The sequence below is a fragment of the Dipodomys merriami genome, unplaced genomic scaffold (assembly GCF_024711535.1).
Source record: "Dipodomys merriami isolate MVZ:Mamm:240054 unplaced genomic scaffold, mDipMer1.0.p SCAF_2, whole genome shotgun sequence".
Lineage (NCBI taxonomy): Eukaryota > Metazoa > Chordata > Mammalia > Rodentia > Heteromyidae > Dipodomys > Dipodomys merriami.
In genome coordinates this window covers 30699390-30719103 of record NW_027203381.1, presented here as the reverse complement: position 1 = coordinate 30719103, position 19714 = coordinate 30699390, and the positions used below count along the sequence as shown (strand labels likewise).

General features: G+C 34.1%; 1 protein-coding gene across 6 annotated transcripts in view; it reads right to left on the bottom strand.

Moving 5' to 3' along the window:
• Nol4 (nucleolar protein 4) overlaps positions 1 to 19714 on the bottom strand; it is a 276155-nt gene that overhangs the window by 47292 nt on the left and 209149 nt on the right. For all 6 annotated transcript variants that reach the window (XM_070029360.1, XM_070029354.1, XM_070029355.1 and 3 more), the window contains one exon: positions 8167 to 8280. In XM_070029360.1, the coding sequence (XP_069885461.1) occupies positions 8167 to 8280 (114 nt within the window). The remainder of the gene's footprint in view (positions 1 to 8166; positions 8281 to 19714) is intronic.

Sequence of the window (19714 nt, the reverse complement as noted above, 5' to 3'; positions counted from 1 at the left end):
ATTCAGAAAACTGAAAATGGCACTGTCAATCAAGTGGTAGAGGGCTTGCCTTGAGAGGAAGCACTTAGGGACAGCACCCAGGCCCAGAGTTCAAGCCCCACAGACCAAAAAAAAAAAAAAAAAGAGTCTCATAGACTTTCTTGCCTGGGTTGGCTTTGAACTGTGATCCTCAGATCTCAGCCTCCTAAGTAGCTAGGATTATAGGCATAAGACACCAGCACTGGACTATTTTTCACTATTTTAAAAAATGTGATTCTAACCATTTCCAGAGTCTGTTTTAATAGAAACAAGATGATAAACTTCCAGTTGTGAGGATGTTCACAACCAAGTCTCACTGGATTGGTGCAAATATGTTTATCACTTTGTGCCTATGAACTTAAGGTCCTAATTTGATAGTTAATTGTGCTTGATAGTGTCTATGTAAGAAAAATACCTGTGTTCTTTAGGAGGATGCTATTCAATAAATACTACCAGGCACTTTAAAGACCTTACGAATAAAATCAATATAAATAGATTAATAAACCTGAAGAGTAGCAAGCACACATACTCTAATGATGTGTGAAAAAATAGTATATTTATAGGTAATTAATTAATGAATATATTGGGCCTGATCTTTTGGGGACTTTCAACTTGCAGTAAATCATTGGCATTCATGGCATCCCTACTCTTACAAATTTCAAACATCTAGCATAAAGAGAAATCCACATTAAAATGAACATAAATATAAATGAAATAAAAGTTAAACTGACTGAATAATGAGTAATAACTATGACACAGAATTATGCTACAAAAATAAAAATAGAGTCACAAATCTTAGGTTTTTAGCTTCTAAACCTTGGGCATAATTGAAATAACCATTGATAACCAGTGGTTTGTGAAAAGAAACAACTACTGAGCTAAAGGGCCTTATTTGTTTGATTTTTATCTAGTACCATATGAATTTTTTTCTAGGATTTTTTTTTTGCCAGTCCTGGGGCTTGAACTCAGAGCCTGGGCTCTGTCCTTGAGCCTCTCTGTGCTCAAGGCTAGCGCTCTACCACTTGAGCCACAGCATGATTTTCAGCTTTTTCAGTTTCTGTGGTACTGAGGAATTGAACCCAGGGCTTCATGTATGCTAGGCAAGCACTCTACCACTAAGCCATTTTTCTCAGCTTTTTTTCTAGGATTTTTAACAATATTTAATAAGATAAGGGAAAGGAATGAAAGAAAAAAGAGATGGGTGTAAGATTCATTTGACAGGATGAATGAAAAGCATATTGAGAATCTGAAGGTTTTAAGTTTCAAGTTGAAACTCTTCACCATGAGAAAGGACTGAGATAGAAAGATTAGCTGTCAAGGCAAAGATTGGAGAATTCATGATTCTCATTCCAGCAATCAAATCTTAGCTGATCTGTCTACAGCAGTGCTTCTCAACAACAGTGCCACCTCCCTTTGAGATATTTGTCAACTATCTAGCAGTGATTGCTGTCATTAAGTAAGTAAGGATGGGTGTAGGAAAAGGCTGAGGTGTTACAGGTAGTCTTACATGACTGAATATTGTCCCTCTTCCCACAATGCATTATCTCAGAAATGTCACCATCGTATAAATCAACATAATATCGTAGTGTCCCATTAGGAACTTGCCAACAGTTTCTTACCATTTCAAAAGTTGTATCATTATGTTTAATGTGCATTATATAAAATTGAACTTTATAACTTGAAGGAAGGGGTGAGTTGAGAAACAATGGTAGGGGGGAGATGAAGAGTCACATTGATACATTGTACTCAAAGGCTGACTTTTAGAATTGAAATGCATTCTACAACTAGTAGGTAAAAATAGGTAATTTTTTAAAAACTGTGTCAGTGACCACTATGAGTAGCTACATACACAGGGATGGCAAGACATGTTATCTCATGCCACTTCATGGATTTAACATACAAAAGCATACAGAAATGACTTCATTAGAACTTCTAATACTATAGTATCTTCAGATTTCCATATAAAATGCATTATGATTTTATAAATTGCTTTGCTTTAATGCATTATTTATATTCATATCCTGATATAATATGTACTTTAGTTGTTGTGATCATAGATAATTTATATTTATAGTATGAATTAAATACCTAGTTTGAAGGTGGAGAATGTACAGGTAATTATTTTGAAATCATGCTGTGTTTGATAAGGTTAGAAACTATTGGTCAAGGTCAGTAATTTCTAGGAGTTCAGAACAGGCTGTTAATAGGCATATATGCTTAAATTATAGCTAAAATCTTTAAAGCAAAAACAGTCAGAAAACTAAGATCCTCATTTTTGATAGGTATAAAGTAGAGATATAAGGCCCTGACCTAGTGCTTAAAAAGACTGAAAAAACACTTTGATGTTCTTTGACCCACTAACTCTAATTCTCAAGGATTATCTTGAAAACAGACAAGGTGCACTTTTCATATAGAACCACATTTAGTAATTTATAAAAAGGAAATGATGAAGTATTAAGAGCTTCTAAAACTAAGCTTTGTAAGATTCATAGTGGTAGACAAGGTACTCAAAACTTAAGTAAAATGGAATGATACAGTGCAATACTCTTCACAAGTGTGCCTAGAAAAAATATTAGAAGAAATCACATTATAAAACCAGATGATAAAATGACCAATAAAGTTGTTACCTCTTGCTTATGTATCTATTCATTCTCAGTTGATCAAACCGATCTCATATGGTTAAAATATAGTTTCTAACTATAATAGTAGGTAAAATTTTAAAAAGCAAGTTGATGATCAGAGGTGACCTGGATCCTGAGCAATCCCGTGACCTTGTAAAATTTATTTCACTGTTTTCAATCTCAAGTTTCTTTAATTCTATAAAAAAAATCATGATACATTAATAAAGCTTCTGAAATCCATCATACAGTATGGTATCCAGTAATGCTTCTATTTTTATTGTTACTAATATTTTTATTTTAATGAAAATATCAGGATCTATTTGAAGGAGATGACATTGTAATGAATATTCCATCACACAGAGTTTAAAATTTATAGCACTATGTGACATGCTTTTTATAGAGTATATTTTGTCTTGTGGTAAAACATTTTAAAAGACTGAATAGTATAATTTCCTCCAAAATATTGTATATGGAAAGGAAAATGCTAGAGAAGAATAAATAGCTAAGAATTCTTAAGAACAAGAGCAGCAAGGAAATATGAGCTGGCAGGCCACAGAAAATAGATTTCTAGTCTACTCTCACACTGTTTAAATTCATGAAGAAATTCTTATTGAAAATTTGTTGCTTTCAGTTTGATATTTGTCAAAGTTCATAAAAGTCACTGGAAGGGCCTACATCTACAGAAATATGAAAGAAAAGATTCCTTTTTCAAACACTATCCTGATCAAAGTGTTTCCATAGTGTTCCAATACGCCATTGACAAAAAGTCTCTGTTAAAATTGTTACCACATTTATGTGGCTGTACACACAACTATATTTCAACCTCTGTACACACAATTACTGCTTTTTTTAGGTCAGTCGTGGGACCTGAACTCTGGGCCTGGGCGCTGTCCCTCAGCTCTTCAGCTTAAGGCTAGTGCTTTACCACTTGAGCCACAGCGCCACTTCCAGCTTTTTCTGCTTATGTGGTGCTAAGGAATTGAACCCAAGGCTTCATGCTGCAAAGCAAGCACTCTACCACTGATCCACCTTCCCAACTCCACATTTCTTATACCCACATGTCCTACTTCTTGGTGCCCTAAAGAACAAAAGAAAAATGAAGAGATATGGATCACAGCTGACCATTGTGAAACATATAACAGTAAGGAACCATTGTGATCACTAAATCTTGAGCCACAGGGTTTCTTCAGGTGATCCAATAGCATTTCCCCCCTAATTTACAAGTCATCCTCCTCCTTTTTATAATTACAGGTAACCAACATACCGCCCCTCACACAAACATCTCCCTCTGTTTAATAACATCAAATATGTCACACCATAGTCCACCACTGATTTCCCATCTGTCCTGATCATAGCACAAATTGCTACCCACCCAGCACTCACTATTCTTTTTCAAGGACAATATCTGCTGAGCTGCTACCAAAAAGGCTCCTTCTCTGGAAATATAAAGTGATTTAAGTGAAAAAATGGGAGACAGAAACCAAGAAAATCATTGTACTCTTCAGATATTATTTATCTTAATCACTCATCAAGTTTATGAATAAAATATGTCACTCCTCAAAAGCAGAAATATATGGCCATCAATAGGAGATAAACCACCAATATGTAGCTGGGTATAATCTCACTCATTGTCCTGTCTCCTCCAAAAACTGTAATTAAGAACAATGAGGTATCTTGTATTTCAACGAAAAAAAATATCTAAGTAATAAAGATACAGAAAAATGATCCACCCCATCCTTTACCCAGGAATCCTTTTCACAGGATTATAAAAGTGAAGTCTTGCATTGACCATCTTTATGAAGTGTCACAGTGAGGAGGGATTTCTTAAATAAGTAAACACAGGCTTTTCACTTTAAAAGGAAACAAATACTGGATTCATTCTAAAATGCATGAGGAATTAAGCTCACTGGTAGGAAATCTGATTCTCAATGAACCAGTGGGTTCCTGTCCTTGCCAATGGCTTGCTTTGAGAGTCAAGACCGCATACTAACAGGCTTCCTCTAGATTTTAAAGCAACATGGAAATTTAAAATGAAGAATTTAACACATCCCTAAAACCTTTCAGGTTCATAGCTCAAAGAGCTTCATAAGGTCCAATTAATTCATCAACGTTTCATAAACTCTGAAGGATTTATATAATTCCAGTTCTCCATATAACTAACCGCTGGCAGCAGGGATCAGATGTATGGCTTAACAGAAAACAGATGTAACCATTCTGTTTTGGAACTTGTATCCATCTACAGGAAGTGAGGACTTAATGAGGAATTTCTGAACCACTGGATAATTCTGAGAATTTTGAGCTGGGTTAAGACTGCATACAGCATGTCTCTGTGCCAAGATCCTTAAAGATTCCTGGCTATCCTTGTTGGTCAGAGATTTAAATTCAGTTATGAGAGCATTCTCCATGTTTGAGTAGAAAGCAGAATCACATGGCAGAATTCTTTGTGTGCCATGCCAAATGAAACTCACAGAACGGATATTAAGAAGAAATAATGTTGGATTTAAACAATATTAATTATAAATAGTAAACCAATTGTCACAGGATGTAAACCAGTTTTCCTAATGAAATAAAACACTCACTTTGAGAAGTTAAGTGACCTTTTGGAATATGGAATCCAGACCGAATCTTGTTTTCTACTTATAAAGTCTTTTTTGAACAAAAACGGTTGTTTTCTAACAGAAAAGTGACTTGGTGAAACATTAGGAGCAAAAGAAAAATGACCTGCTCCAGTGCCTGGGCTTTTCCTTTAGAAACAAGATCAGTGAGAAGCACTATAGGATCACAGAAAGACCCCAAGGGCAGCTGACTTTGTCTCATCTGTATCACCTCTCTGAACCTGTTTTCCTATATGCTAATGAGGGTAATGCTATACACCCTCAGGGAGTTGCTGGTAATAGTGAAAAAAAAGAAATCTGTAGGAGGGAGGCTGATAATAGTGAAAAAAAATCTGTAGGGGGGAGGCTGGGAAGGGATGTGAAGGGTAAACAAAGGAGGAGGCTGCAATGCTTGATAAGAAATGTACTTATTATCTTGCCTATGTATTTGTAACCCCTCTGTACAGTATGTTCACAAAAAATAAAAATTAAAAATTAAAAAAAAAGAAATCTGTAAAGTGTTCCATGACTTTCCAGTAAACACAGAATATAATTAATATTTTTTTTCACAAGTCCTCTTAATGACTAAGGCCTGCAAAGACCATTTCTATCTGGAGCTGATATTGGATATTACTGATTCTCAGGTAATAAGCTTTCCAGTAGGCTACTATTATTTGAAGAGACAAAGAAAAAGGAAAGAGCTACAGCAAATGTGAGTAGTTGTATGAAACCACTGGTCCGACCCTCACATGCCAGGCAGGGACAATCATAGGAAATTCTCCTCCTCTTTATTGGCTAGCAGTTTTCCTGCAGTTGGTGGAATCAGAAGTTCTAGGAAACGAATCTGAGCTCAATTTAAATATCTTTGAAATGAACTCTTTGAAATATATTTGAAATTAATGCTAATAGTGGAACAATTGATTTAGTAAACAGAAGGACTTTCCTGTTCCTAGAGGTACTGAAGCAAATGTAATGTTAGATATGTTGTATTTTCATATGCAGAGATTTGCTAAATCCTCACAATAACTTTATGAATTAGATATTTATCCCCTCATTCTTTAAAATTAGGCTCATAGTGGTTCATGGATTGGATGAAATGCCAGTGGAAAATCAGCTTTGTGGATATTGTAATGACATCATAGATAACATGAATTGCTTAAATTTTTAATTTATAACAATCCCCTATATTTGACTATTAATTTGAAGGAAAATCTAGAGAACAGACTAGGTGATATACATAGCTATATGACAATCAAGAATAATATTATAATTCTAGAATTACATTGTTTCTCATTTCTGGAATTAATATCTTTTCTCAAATGAATTGAGTCTGACTTCAAAACACCTATTTTATACATAGTACTATTCATGTTTTTTTCTTGATTTATTGTATATAGTGCCATAATTTATTTTATGATATAATAAGGAGTATATAAATATAATGAGTATATAAATATATTTATAGATATAATAATGAGTACTTTCAACTGAGGATATGTGCATATTAATAAATAGCATAATTAAAACACTTGAGATAGGCATTTTGTGTGGGCTAAGATAGGCAAATTAACATTTTTAATAACTAAAGGCTTTATATTTTGCAGTGAAATTTTAATGATAATAAAAACATCAAATATAATGTTATTCTTAAATGTTTTTAACGATTCTAAGCTTGGAATGGAAAGACTTCTTTATTATATGATACTCAATAGTCACCAGAAACCAAAATCTTGATTAATTTAACTCTGTATTAGCCAGCAGTAGATAAATCTGTTGTATAATAGGTGAGATTTTCCTGTTACTTGAGATATTCAAACAATATGTAAGATATTAGATATGCTATGATTTCATATGTATATATATATATATATATATCTAAGCTTCAATGAGAAATATAATACATTCAGTAGTAAAAACACAGAAGTCAGAATAGGCAAGTTTTAATGTGTAGTATTTAAAGTATATAGTGTTAATTCAGTTCTTCATTACAGGTAATTAATGAAGAAGACAGAAAAAGTAGAGAGAATGCCATTGCAGAGATCAGTCGGGGGACAGAAAGGTCACACACAAGCTTCAGTTACAGAATAGTGAGACACTAATTAGCAAGCATCAAAATGCACGTACTTCTGCACTAACACACATAGAAAGGTGATGTACAAGAGTAAATTAAATGATTAGTTGATGAGAAAAGTAAATCCAGGATGTGAGTTTTCATACACACACTTCCCATTTAATGGTTTTCTAATCATTCAAACTTAGTTTTCACTTTCGCCTTATTCTATTGACATATGCATTAGGACCAAAGGAAATGAGAAGAAGGTTCACTTTCATTCAAAATGAACTAGATCAAGTTGCTATCATAAATTATAAGAAATGTTTATAAACCTGTGACAAATGATTAGTCAGGACCTCTTAATGAGTAATTAGCCTTCAAACTGGATACCAAACAGAAATATAACTCAACTTTTCTTTTTTTCTGGTCCTGGGGCTCAAACTCTGAGCCTGGGCACTGCTGTCCCTGAGCTCCTTTTTGTCCAAGGATAGCACTCCACTACTTGAGCCACAGTGCCACTTCCAGCTTTTTCTGTGATTAACTGGAAGTAAGAGTCTCAGGGACTTTCCTGCCCTGGTTGGCTTTGAACCGTGATCCTCAGACTCTTAGGTTGCTAGGATTACAGGCATGAGCCACTGGCACCTGGCTTATAACTTAGCTTTTCTAATGCTCATTTTTCCACAATGCCAGGAGCATTTTGTTGTTTGAGCTCCACGGATGACATGAACATTGCATGTTTTTTCCAACTCAAATGCATTACAAAAAGGCACAAAAGCACTGTCTCTGTGAACTTCAGATCCAGGCAAGAGTTTGTGCTTGGTCTATGTCCATGAACCACAGCCGCTGTAGGGGATGAACACCGGACACCCCGCCTCATTACCTGCTGTTTATCCAGGCGCATCCTCTTGGCAGCATTTCTGCTCTCGCTCTCGCAGGCCGAAGCCAAGATACTCTCGGCAACTGCTGAAGTAAGGTGGGAAGGAATAGGACGAGACTAAAAGAAAAGAGAGAAAAAGAATATGAAAAATTATTAACAGTATCACTAGGAGACCGCCGCTAGCGTCGGAAGAGCTCAGGGGACCATCAACTTGTGCAGGAGGATCCATTTATTTCAACTGACTGTATTTCAATTGAGAGAGGAAATGGAAATTGTAAAGATGAAAAATGAAAGCTAGTTAGAGGTTAAAGCTATAATCACTACAGAGATCTATCATCCGTTCCTATAGCTCCATTGTATTTAATCTCCATTAAGTTGGAGTTTGGAAAGGTCATGGCAAAATTGAGTAACGTGTATAAATAAAACATATTCCTTTTTTGTAAACAATACATAATGACAATACATAACAAAATAAAACGGAAACGGATGACAGTGCTGTAACATAGTTGATAAAAAACTAACAGACACACAGACCATGTTAAACAGTTTTAATGTGGATATTATGAATATTAACAGTTCTAAGTGGTAACCACAACTGAAATGACTAAAATGCTTCCATAGACTCTTTCCTTAAATATGAATGAAGTCAGTCAGTACTACAATAACTTCCGTATATGAATAGTTTCATATTTTAGATATATTTGCCTCTGTGTGTAAATGCATAGTTTGTTTTATTTATGAGGTGTGGGTTTAGTAATTTGACTTTTCTATATAGATCACATAAAAATTTCATGTAATTAATTTGAACTTAATTAATCCTCCAAATAAGCTAATTAACTATAAATTATATGCAACTCTGCATTATCATTTGAGGTAATCATAGAAAAGTTTCCCATTCTTTTCCCCATAATTACATGCAAAATCATCTAACTGAAAGATTAAGCATTTAATGATATAGAAAAATTTTAATTAACATAAGAAAGTGATAGATAAGAAATAATATGAAAATTAAAGCACACGAGATAATAAAGTAGTGTGAAATTATAAAATTAAACTTTTGAGAAATTCCATTATATAGTGATATATTAGCCGAAGGTTTTCAAAGCCTCAGTCCAAAATATATATATGTGGTTATCATTTCCTAGAAGTCTACAGACTTAATTAGAACCCTTTAACTTTCTTTGCAAATGAACATGAACTTGCCTTTCTTGTGCATGTTTCATTTTATAGTAACCTTGTCATGTAAAATGTGCTTGAGCAAATTGAACCATAAGGCTAGGTCTTCAATAATATTCTAGCATAGCTAAATTCAGACCCCAGTGTTTTAACAGACTCTCCTTTCTCAGTGGCATTTGTATGGAGTAGAAGAAAGGCAGCTGGCTTTGCTCTTGTGTGAACTAGGAAGGAATTTCTGCATTCTGTCTCACTCTTCCATGTGTATGCAGCCTCTGTAGGCAGAAGCAGGAAAAAGGACAAGGGCTTCATCTGCTAACCATGTGAGATGCCTTACCTAATGGCTCTAAACCTTGTGCTAAACTATAAAATCAGAATCTCAGTTAAAAGATTAGTACAGCTTTAGTGAGCACTGTAATCTAAACAATCTGGGGAAAGAGGTATTCTGTCTGAACTATTATTTCTGAGGAAAAAGTATTACAGGCAAAGTAAATACAAGAACATTCCATTATAGAAAATAGTATGCAAATTATTTGATTGTAATTCTTAGCATTATTCCAAAAGCAATAAAAATTCTTACATGCATAACTATATTGTTTGATCCTTTAAATGGTCCTAGGAATTGAATTACAATTAATATCAACAATATATCTTCTTATAATTAAACTATTTTACAGTCACATAGGCTGCAAGGACCTATACTTCTATTTTATTACTTGAATTGTTCTCTTTATCAGGTCTCTATTCCAATTTAATTATATACAAAACTATGAAATGTTGTAAACTTAGTTATATTAATGAAATCAGAAGTTTCTTCAACATATAACAGTTTGTCGATCAGAGATGATAAATGTGAAATACCATTCCATTATCAATTTACTAGTATTTTCTGTCACTTAAAAAATAGCCAAAAACGACTTTACTAACATGATAAACTTTTTTCATTAAAAATACTATGTAATAGCTGACCACTGGTGGCTCACACCTGTAATCCTAGCTATTCAGGAGGCTGAGATCTGAGGATCATGGTTCAAAGCCAGGCTGGGCAGTAAAGTCCATGAGACTCTTCTCTCCAATTAACCACCAGAAAACTAGGCATGGTTATGTGGCTTAAATGGTAGAGTGCTTTCCTTGAGCTGAAGAACTCAGGGACAGAGCCCAGGCACAGAATTCAAGCCCCATGACACCCCCTCCAAAAAACAAATTATGTAATTTCCTTCCAGAAAAATGACCAGGAGTGCCAGGAGCCAGTGGCTCACACGTGTAATCCTAGCTACTCAGGAGGCTGAGATCTGAGGACCATGGTTCAAAGCCAGCCCAGGCAGGAAATTCTGTGACACTCTTATCTCCAATATTTCACTAGAAAACCAGAAGTGGTGCTGTGGCTCAAGCGGTAGAGCACTCAGATTGAGCTGAAGAGTGCAGGGACAGTGCACACAGTTCAAGCCCCATGACCGACAAAAAAAAAAAAAAAGGCCAGGAGTGCAAATTTTTTTTTCCCAGAAGTGCTAAATAGGCTTACTCAAAGACTAAAAGAATATACTGCCTAAGTGGATTAAGATATTCTTTACTATATGAAGATTTGGAACAAAATTAACTACAAAATAAAACAATCACTTTTCTTATTGTGAGAAAAATAAGTAGGAGGAAAGATACATGATTCTATATTGCTTATAGATAAAGGTATAATTTTGAAAATAGAGTTGTTTTGAGTTTATGGTAGAATCATAATTTGAAAACAATAAATGGACAAAGAAGCCATTTAGCACAATTTCTTTTCTTTGAGGTTTGAAGAAACTGAAATTCAGATAATTGAAGTAATTCACTCATGGACAGTTGAATTACATTTGGGAGTCTGGATTCATATTCCTGAATCTCAACTGCTTTTTCCTTCCCATTCTGCTTAGTAAATTTTCATATTACTATTGATTAAGTAAAAGGTTTTAAACAGGTATATTACACACAGCTGTATTATAACTGATTCAAGAAAATTGGAGAGAACAACATGAATTAATAAATATTTTAGAATGTTTTTTTCAATAAATTTCTATATATCAAATACATAATCAAATGTTGACCTCCAAGTTGAAATTAATACAAAAGCTTAGATTAATGAGCTGTCCTTCCAATTATTAGTCCCATACTTTTAGAAAAATAAATTCAGAGTGATTATATAATTTTCCCAAGCTGATGTAGCACTGTGTCTGGAAATATTCAAAGATATATGATGACAAATTGGAAATGATCCACAGAAGGGGTTTATTACATTTTACAACTCGGTGACATTAAATAAGTTGGGAAGAGCCGTTTTTTTAAGAGCTAATTTCATTTTTCTTTCAAACAAAGAATATATTAAGATCATTCTGTTATTTTTAAAGGGAACTGAAATCCTTCCCTATATCCTTCTGTTAAGTATTAAAAATATTTCTTTCAACAATGATAAAATGTAACTTATCTAAATTTTGCTAAAATCTCTAAATGATGCCATCTATATTCATAGGAATTGAGAAGTGCCAAGAAATTACAGTGCATGAAATATAATCACTCTTAGTTTCAGGCCCTAGATGAGAATGCAAGAGCCAGTCACCAACATTCTCTCTCTCCTGTGTATACTCATGCTAAAAACCCCTTTCCTTCTAACACTGATGCGCCAAAAACAAGTGCCAGTGCTGCCCACTGCACACAGAGTTCAGTTGTGCTCTGTTCCTGGTTAGAAGATGTTAAAAATGCAACTCATTAGCTTATTCTTAATTGGCTTTTATCCATTTTCCCAATTAAAAGTGCTCAGCTTCAAGAAAGCAAGAAGAAAATCAGTTTTAAAATTCAACAATTACATCATAAGAGAGTTTAGCGTTCCTGTCTGGTATGACTTCTGAGAAACATCATTGGAGCCCCAATTTCTGTCACCATATTCCATAACTGAGCAATTATTCTAAAATAATTTTTAAGCTCATTCTAGAAAATAACTACAGGTGTTCTTACTAACCCGTGTAAGATTTCACCAGAGACAAGAGCTGAAGGTTTCTTCCTACCTTATGAAGAATAACACTTATGGTGGAAGATATTTTAGGAGATATGTTATTGTCTATATTTCTTACAGGAAGATTTAAAACATGCTGATTAAAATGTATATAATTATACACTTTGTGATCTTTCCCTAGATTGAGAAAATTTATTATCTATTTCTTTCCTTGGTTGTAAGCTAATGCCTCACTAATTAACTCTTCATAATTAGTAGTCAATCTCAAGTGGGATCTGAGTTGAACTTTCCCCAACACTGTTCCTATCGTAATAATTATCAAGTCTCAAATCAGTGTGGTTGTGTCATCCAACAGATGGCTAAATGGTCACATGGAGCTTTTGGAGTTTAAAAAGTCGCCTTATAATTGGAGCTTGAGATGTGATTGCTGTTGGCACCATGTAAAAGTGTCTTTCTTTACAGATGAAGTAAAATTTATCACCAGACCAACAAGCTAGCCTCATTTGAGGGTTTAACACAATAACTTAAATAAATTGGAGTCCTGTGAAAATCTATCTATATATATAAGATGCTGCTGGATTGCTACAATTATAGAAAATGTCTTGGAAAAAAGCAAAACAACCACCAAGAATTAAGGTCATGCTCGTGAGGTGAATGGGGAACAGTCTTTAGACCATTGTGGTTACGTAAAGCTTAATCAAGCTGTAGACAGGGCCAGATGGGGAGCAATTGAGACATCCACCAAGGTTGTAAGCAGAGCAAGCTCTTTAAGGATAATTAAAGGAAGTGATTTGGTATTCAGAATGTAGGGACAGTCCTAGATTAACATTATTTCTTCTAATCTTATTACTTCAGAAAATTCACAATGAATAATTATGTGATTTATATGATACATACAAATAATCTCTCTTTAAACATGGTATACAACTCTGCCAACAGAGTTAACTGTACAGTTGTGTAAAAAGTTTCAGCTCTTCAGGGTATATTTCTGTTAACTGATACCTTGGTTCAGAGACACAGTGGTGTCAGGATAGCTTAGTCAATTTGACCTGGATCTATAACCATCTATTTGCCAACTCTATGAATGCTTTTGTGAGTTAATGTCTCTGACTTGTAGTTATTCTTCTAGGGACTCATTAATTCTACTTTTCTAAATGGCAAAATTCTGGATCGGCCAGCAAATAATGAATAGCTAAAATAATGTCTATATCATAGAGATTTCCCAGAAGTTATGAAAGTTACTATTCATTTATGCATTAAAATGTATTTAATAAGAATTATCTATCTGTTAGGAATGTGCCAGATTCAGAGACACAAGCACTCACAATGTCAACACTGTTTCTAACAACACAGTTTGTATTGCAAGCTAGTATAATATCTAACACAAGAGACTTCAATGCACATGCAAGAAAGTGTTTTTGAATCATAGATTTATAAACGTTTCCAGCAATTTTGAAATCATAATATTCTAAACTAAAATATTTTTTCAAATACTTGGTGTAAACTCAGTTGGCAACAAAAGTGACATGTGACTACTTATGATCTTTCTTGTTTTTAATTTATATTCATATTCACCTATTTTTCTTCAGAAATAATATATTTATGTTACTTTCTCAGTGCCCTTATGCAAATTATGCAACAAGCAGAAGTATATCCATCATGTCCTAAATCTGAAAAGTTCTCCTGTGCTATAGTTAATCCAGGATTTCAGATAAGGATTGTGTGGAAAGATAAAATAGGAGTTCAACTGCCCTTAATGCATCTTGTTTTGGTTTTGATGAAATTGGTAACAAAAAAGTTAGCTGATCTGACCACCCTCCATTAAGTTCATGGAATCATGAAAATTCATGTTCAGTAATAAAGCCATTACACGTGAAAAGAACCATTCAAAGCCTTTCATGGGAGGTGAAACTTGGAGGATTCCTCTTAGATTACATGGTAAGGTGTGTGTGTGTGTGTGTGTGTGTGTGTGTGTGTGTGTGTGTGTGTGTGTGCGCGCGCGCACGCGCGCACGTGTGTGCGCATGCACAAGCACGCGGGCACGTGCATGCAAGCACTAATATTTCTTTCAATTGCTTGCTCGTGGTTGGCTATTTGAGTAACACCTCCAGTTTTACTCTGGAATTTCTCAGACTTTTCTTTGAACTTCACATCAGCCTACTAAATAGCTAGGATTCACATGGACAAGAGATGGATGCTTGTAGACTGAGTTTTAAGAAGTAATGATGGCAACATTTCCCAACATTAGCAATAAGAACCTGTCTGAGAGAACAAGCTTATACATGAGAGGAATACAACTCAAAGATAAAGGAACAACAAACTTCTGATCTTTCAGATCATTCATGAAGCCATGAAAGAATCCTTGGACTTCTCATTTTCCTAAAAAAATCTCCCTAGACTACTTAGAAGTCAGCTAGAAGTTTTCTAATGTACATGGAATATAAACTGTCTTTCAGTAAAAAGCATTTCCTTGCTAAATTAATGGCATGTGCTTTAGTTTTAATTTTAAATATTACTGCCTATGAAAAAACCTTTCAAAAGTAAGTAGTCAATTAATAATCCTCAGTGATTGATACTTGAGGCAGTTTGGCCAATGCCATCTGACAATTCATCTGATCAAGAAACAAGATTGCACAACTGAAATAACATGCCTTATTTTTAACCAAGTCATTATTTTGATATACAATTAATTCTGAGAACATAATTATAGATCATGCTGTCTTTTCCCTTAATAGTTTATTTGTGAAAGTCAAAATGAACACAAACTCCATTCATATGTTATCCCTATATTCACTGCTTATTCAAACATATCTTTTTTTCCCAAACATAGCTTAATCTCAAAGCTTCAAGAGCCAAAACTAGCATTGAAGTTAAATTTATACAGCTATTTTCTTTTGGACAAAAACTATCTCCTGAAGATTTAAATATACTAGTCTAGATTCTCAGTCAAAGATATTTAAATTGAAATACTAATTCAAGATACTATAAAACATATATCATGCAATAAAAATTAGCATATCTCTCACCCAATTTCCATAAAAATTAGCACATTAGTATCTATTCATTCACTCCATCTTGTATTCAACAAGCTTAATTTATTTAAACATGAACAGAGCAGGTTTGTGAGCAATTGCATGCACTACATAAGATACTTCAAGTAGTACAGAGACAAAGTAACCAGAAAGCATAGAACTTCATATTAAGGAGCAAAAACATTGATAAGTAGATAACAATAATGTTGGACAGGATGAAATAAAACTATAAAAGATGTACTACAAAGTACAATTTGCACAAAAAAAGAAAATGACATTTGAAGTTGTTCTTAACCAGAAGTGAGCTTGGAGTAGATGAAGGTATCTTTCTCTTCATTCTCCCAGTACTCTGCCAGACTGAGACAGTGACAGGGTATCCCAATAAAGGAAATACGGAATTCAGTATCAGATTGGACAGTATTCAATCATTCTCCTTTGAGGCCCTAAGTAAGTTTATGCTTGTTATTTCAAGTGATGCTGATTTACATGTTTGAGATAAGTGCTACTGTTTCTATTTTTCACAGGCAGAAACTGAAACTCAAGTCCACCTTTGTGTAGAGCATAAACAAGAACCCTGACCTACAGGCTGGAAAAATCAGGGTAGGATTCTTCTGCAGTGGTTCTCTCCAATACTGCTCATTTCCTGTTGTTCCCATCTTGGGTGGTTTTCTTTCTTCGAAAAAAAATTTTCATTCGTCTAAATTCAGCCTGCAAACAAGTGCTACTTCATACCTGTGTGAAGTATTAATTTTTTCTTCCTCACTTTGAATATCAGAGATTCGGCATTGGTTTCTAAGTTAAAAATCATTTCTCTAACAATTTCTGAAGGTCTTGTGTAATTCTATGAAGATTGTCTTTTGACAACTCTGAGGAAGACAAGAAGATGTCTGGTTTAATAGGTTTTCTCTTTCCGATAATCTGTTGCTTCTTCTAGGTAAGGCTGAGAATTCCATTGCTTTGTTCTGGGGTGTTACTCTGTTCTGATGAATCCTGGTGTTTTGCTCTATTCTCAGAATTCATGATTCAGTCAATTCTGATCACTTTTCATTTTTTTTACACCTTATTTGCATATATGAGTTGTGCAGAAGTTTACCATCATATTTCCATCAATCCATCCATACAATGCACTTTACATTCATTCCCTTTATCATTCCTTCGTAACTTCTCTCCCCTTCTTAAATCAGTCTGAACAAATGTTACTGTCCCATTTACAAACATACATATAAAGTACTTGAACTACATCCTACCTTTTTGTTCACCTTTTCCTCTTCCTTATTTAAATTTCTCCTCATGGTATTCTTTATCTGAAATTCATTTTATATCTCACTTTTCTCTTTTTCTTATAGTGGGTCAATTCTTTACTTCTGTGTTTCATTTCATGGGTTTGCTGAATTTTATAGTCTATTTAATCTGACTAGTAAGGCTTTTATTTCCATGCTTAAAATTCCTGACTTTTTTTTTCCTTTCTGGAAGATGGAACCAGAGGTTTCTTAATTCTCCATTAATGTGTAGCTTTTTCAGGGTCTCATATTTATCTAGAGTATCCAGTTTGTATTTTTGCCTGGTTATAAACTAAAATTTATTTATCCTGAACTTCAATATTCAACTTCTAGCCCTAATCTGTTTATGTCTTTTTTCACTTTTCTATATTCCTACATTGTTGTGTTACTCAGTTAAGAGCTTACAACTCTGGCTATGAATTATTTTATGTACCTACAAATATCCTTCTTTTCCTTGACATGAAGTTTGTGTTTTTCATTGTATTATTTCACTTAAGACTCTATGTGTCTGTAGAGGAAAGCAAGGTGGAATGTATACATGTGGGGGTTATCCTACGATAATCAGGACAACATTTTCTTGAAGCTTTAATTTAAGTTCAACATATGTTGACTATCTTTTTTAAAATATGGTTATTATTCAATGCTAATACATTTAGCAATGAGCAAAGGGCAACTACATTCCTTTAGTCAGTGAAAATTCTTTTTTTGGGGGGGGGGGTTCGGTCGTGGGGCCTGAACTCTGGGCCTGGGCACTGTCCCTCAGCTCTTCAGCTCAAGGCTAGCGCTCTACCACTTGAGCCACAGAGCCACTTTCGGCTTTTTTCTTTTTGCTTATGTGGTGCTGAGGAATCGAACCCAGGGCCTCAGGCATGCAAGGCAAGCACTCTACCACTGAGCCACCTTCCCAGCCCTAGTCAGTGAAAATTCTTAAAGGAAGAATCAAAGATTAAGGAAGGGGAGGTGCATTATTTCACTTGTACTATTAATATACATTAAAAATAATTTTTAAAATTAGGAATAATTAATGGAAAAACCATTCATATTTAGAATAATATGCAAATAGGCAGAGTACAATTATTTGTTCAGTTCAAACAAGATCAGGACACATCTTCTATTAAGAGGATTCAGGGTAATTCTTGAAAATTTTAGATACTTCTGAAAAGTTTTAATATAGCTTCTTCAGGCTTTTCAAGTGATGAGTAAAACCAAGTTAAGTCTATGTTAACAATAGGTGAAATGATACAGATATTCACTGAAGACGAACATGTGACTGAGTGGTGAGATCAGTAGCTTAAGTATCAAAATTACTGAGGAGAGTATGTACTACAGGATGAATGTTACAGGAAACTGAATAAAGTAATCGATGGACATGCACTTAAATAGAGGACACTGCTATAAGATGACATCTTTGCGAGATGACCACTGTATAAGAGAGAGCACAAGCTTTGATAGAAACAACAGGTTAGATATGCAAAACAAGTTGTGTTTGCTAATTAGTACTACCTAATAGTCATGAAGAAACTTGCTTAATAGTATTGACGTTGTGTGATAAGGTGAATAATAAAAGCTGTAGATGTATCTTGCAAGAAGGAAAGGAAATATTTCTAAGACAATTTAGTCCATTTTTATGGTGCTTATTTTCTAAAAGCTGAGGAGCATGTAGTTTTTACCATGTTGATAGTATCAGGGAAGATGTGAATTAAAAATAAGGTCTTTGGTTTTCAGATACATTAGACAAGTAGAAGCTCAAAAAAACAATATTACCTCAATACAGACTGTTTATCCTCTGATTTTCCAGATTAATTCATTACATATATGTATATATACATATGTGTATGTGTATATATACATATATATATATATATATGTTATTTTCTCTACAGTAGGTATAAGATCTAGTAAGGAAACAAATACATGGAGGTAAGCACTCCATGGAGGTAAGCAATGGCAACTGAGATGTTGGATAGCTCTGGCTCTAAACCTTAGATTGGTAAAGATACTAAGAATGAAAACAGATGGAAGAACTTCCATTTCTCAGGGAAAAACGTAATTTTTCTTGCCTCAAATTCTAAAGTGATTTTTTAATGAGGTCCAATGAACATTTACTAGCTTAATAATGAACATTCTTGCAAAATTTAGTATTAGAAATTTGCATGGCACTTATTTCTGCAACAGATAATTAATAAAATAGTCACAATAACCAAGAATGAAATCTTCCAACCAATGGAACTTATTGGATTCCTGTATCTAGGATATCTGATCTACCCGGATGTAGTGGCAATTTTGAAATCCACGAAGAATAAAGGAATAAAAGTCTCTTTTATTATATGTCTCCTAAATATTTTCTCTTGATTTTTTTTTTTTGGTGGGTCGTGGGGCTTGAACTTTGGGCCTGGGCGCTGTCCCTGTGCTCTTCAGCTCAAGACAAGCGCTCTACTGCTTGAGGCACAGCACCACTTCCTCTTGAGTTTTACAGAAATATATAGACCTATGGAGCAAGGTCAAGAATTCCCAAGTCAGGAATACAAGAGGGAATTACTGCCACTTAACACAGAGGTCCCTTAGTAATGGTGAGAAAACTTGTTCAGAAAACTTTTATTTAAATATTACATTACAGCTATTATTTAATTAAGTTAAATACACTAAGTACAAGTGTGTATCATTTTGAAAGAATCATGTTATTCTTCCAAAGGTAAATAAAGTAACTCATATACTTTGATCATTAAAAATTTAATATATATGTGTATTTGTGTTTATATATGTTAACATATATATCTAAATATGTACATATATGGTTTGATATTAACATATAAATCTAAATATGTACATATATGGTTTAATGTAAGAGATTTAACTCATTGAGTTCTAAAAACCAACCAAGGGAAAATGGAAATCGTTTTTTGGATCAAATATATTAATTAATTTTTCATTAAATACATACTTTATCTAACCCTGAAACTTTATTCTTGGAGATAATTGGTAAGAGTGACTTGGTGAACATGTGTAGAAAAGAATCAGACTGTAGTTATTATTGAATTTATAAGAAAGACAATTTGGAGCATAATATAAATGTTTGCACTTAAGCA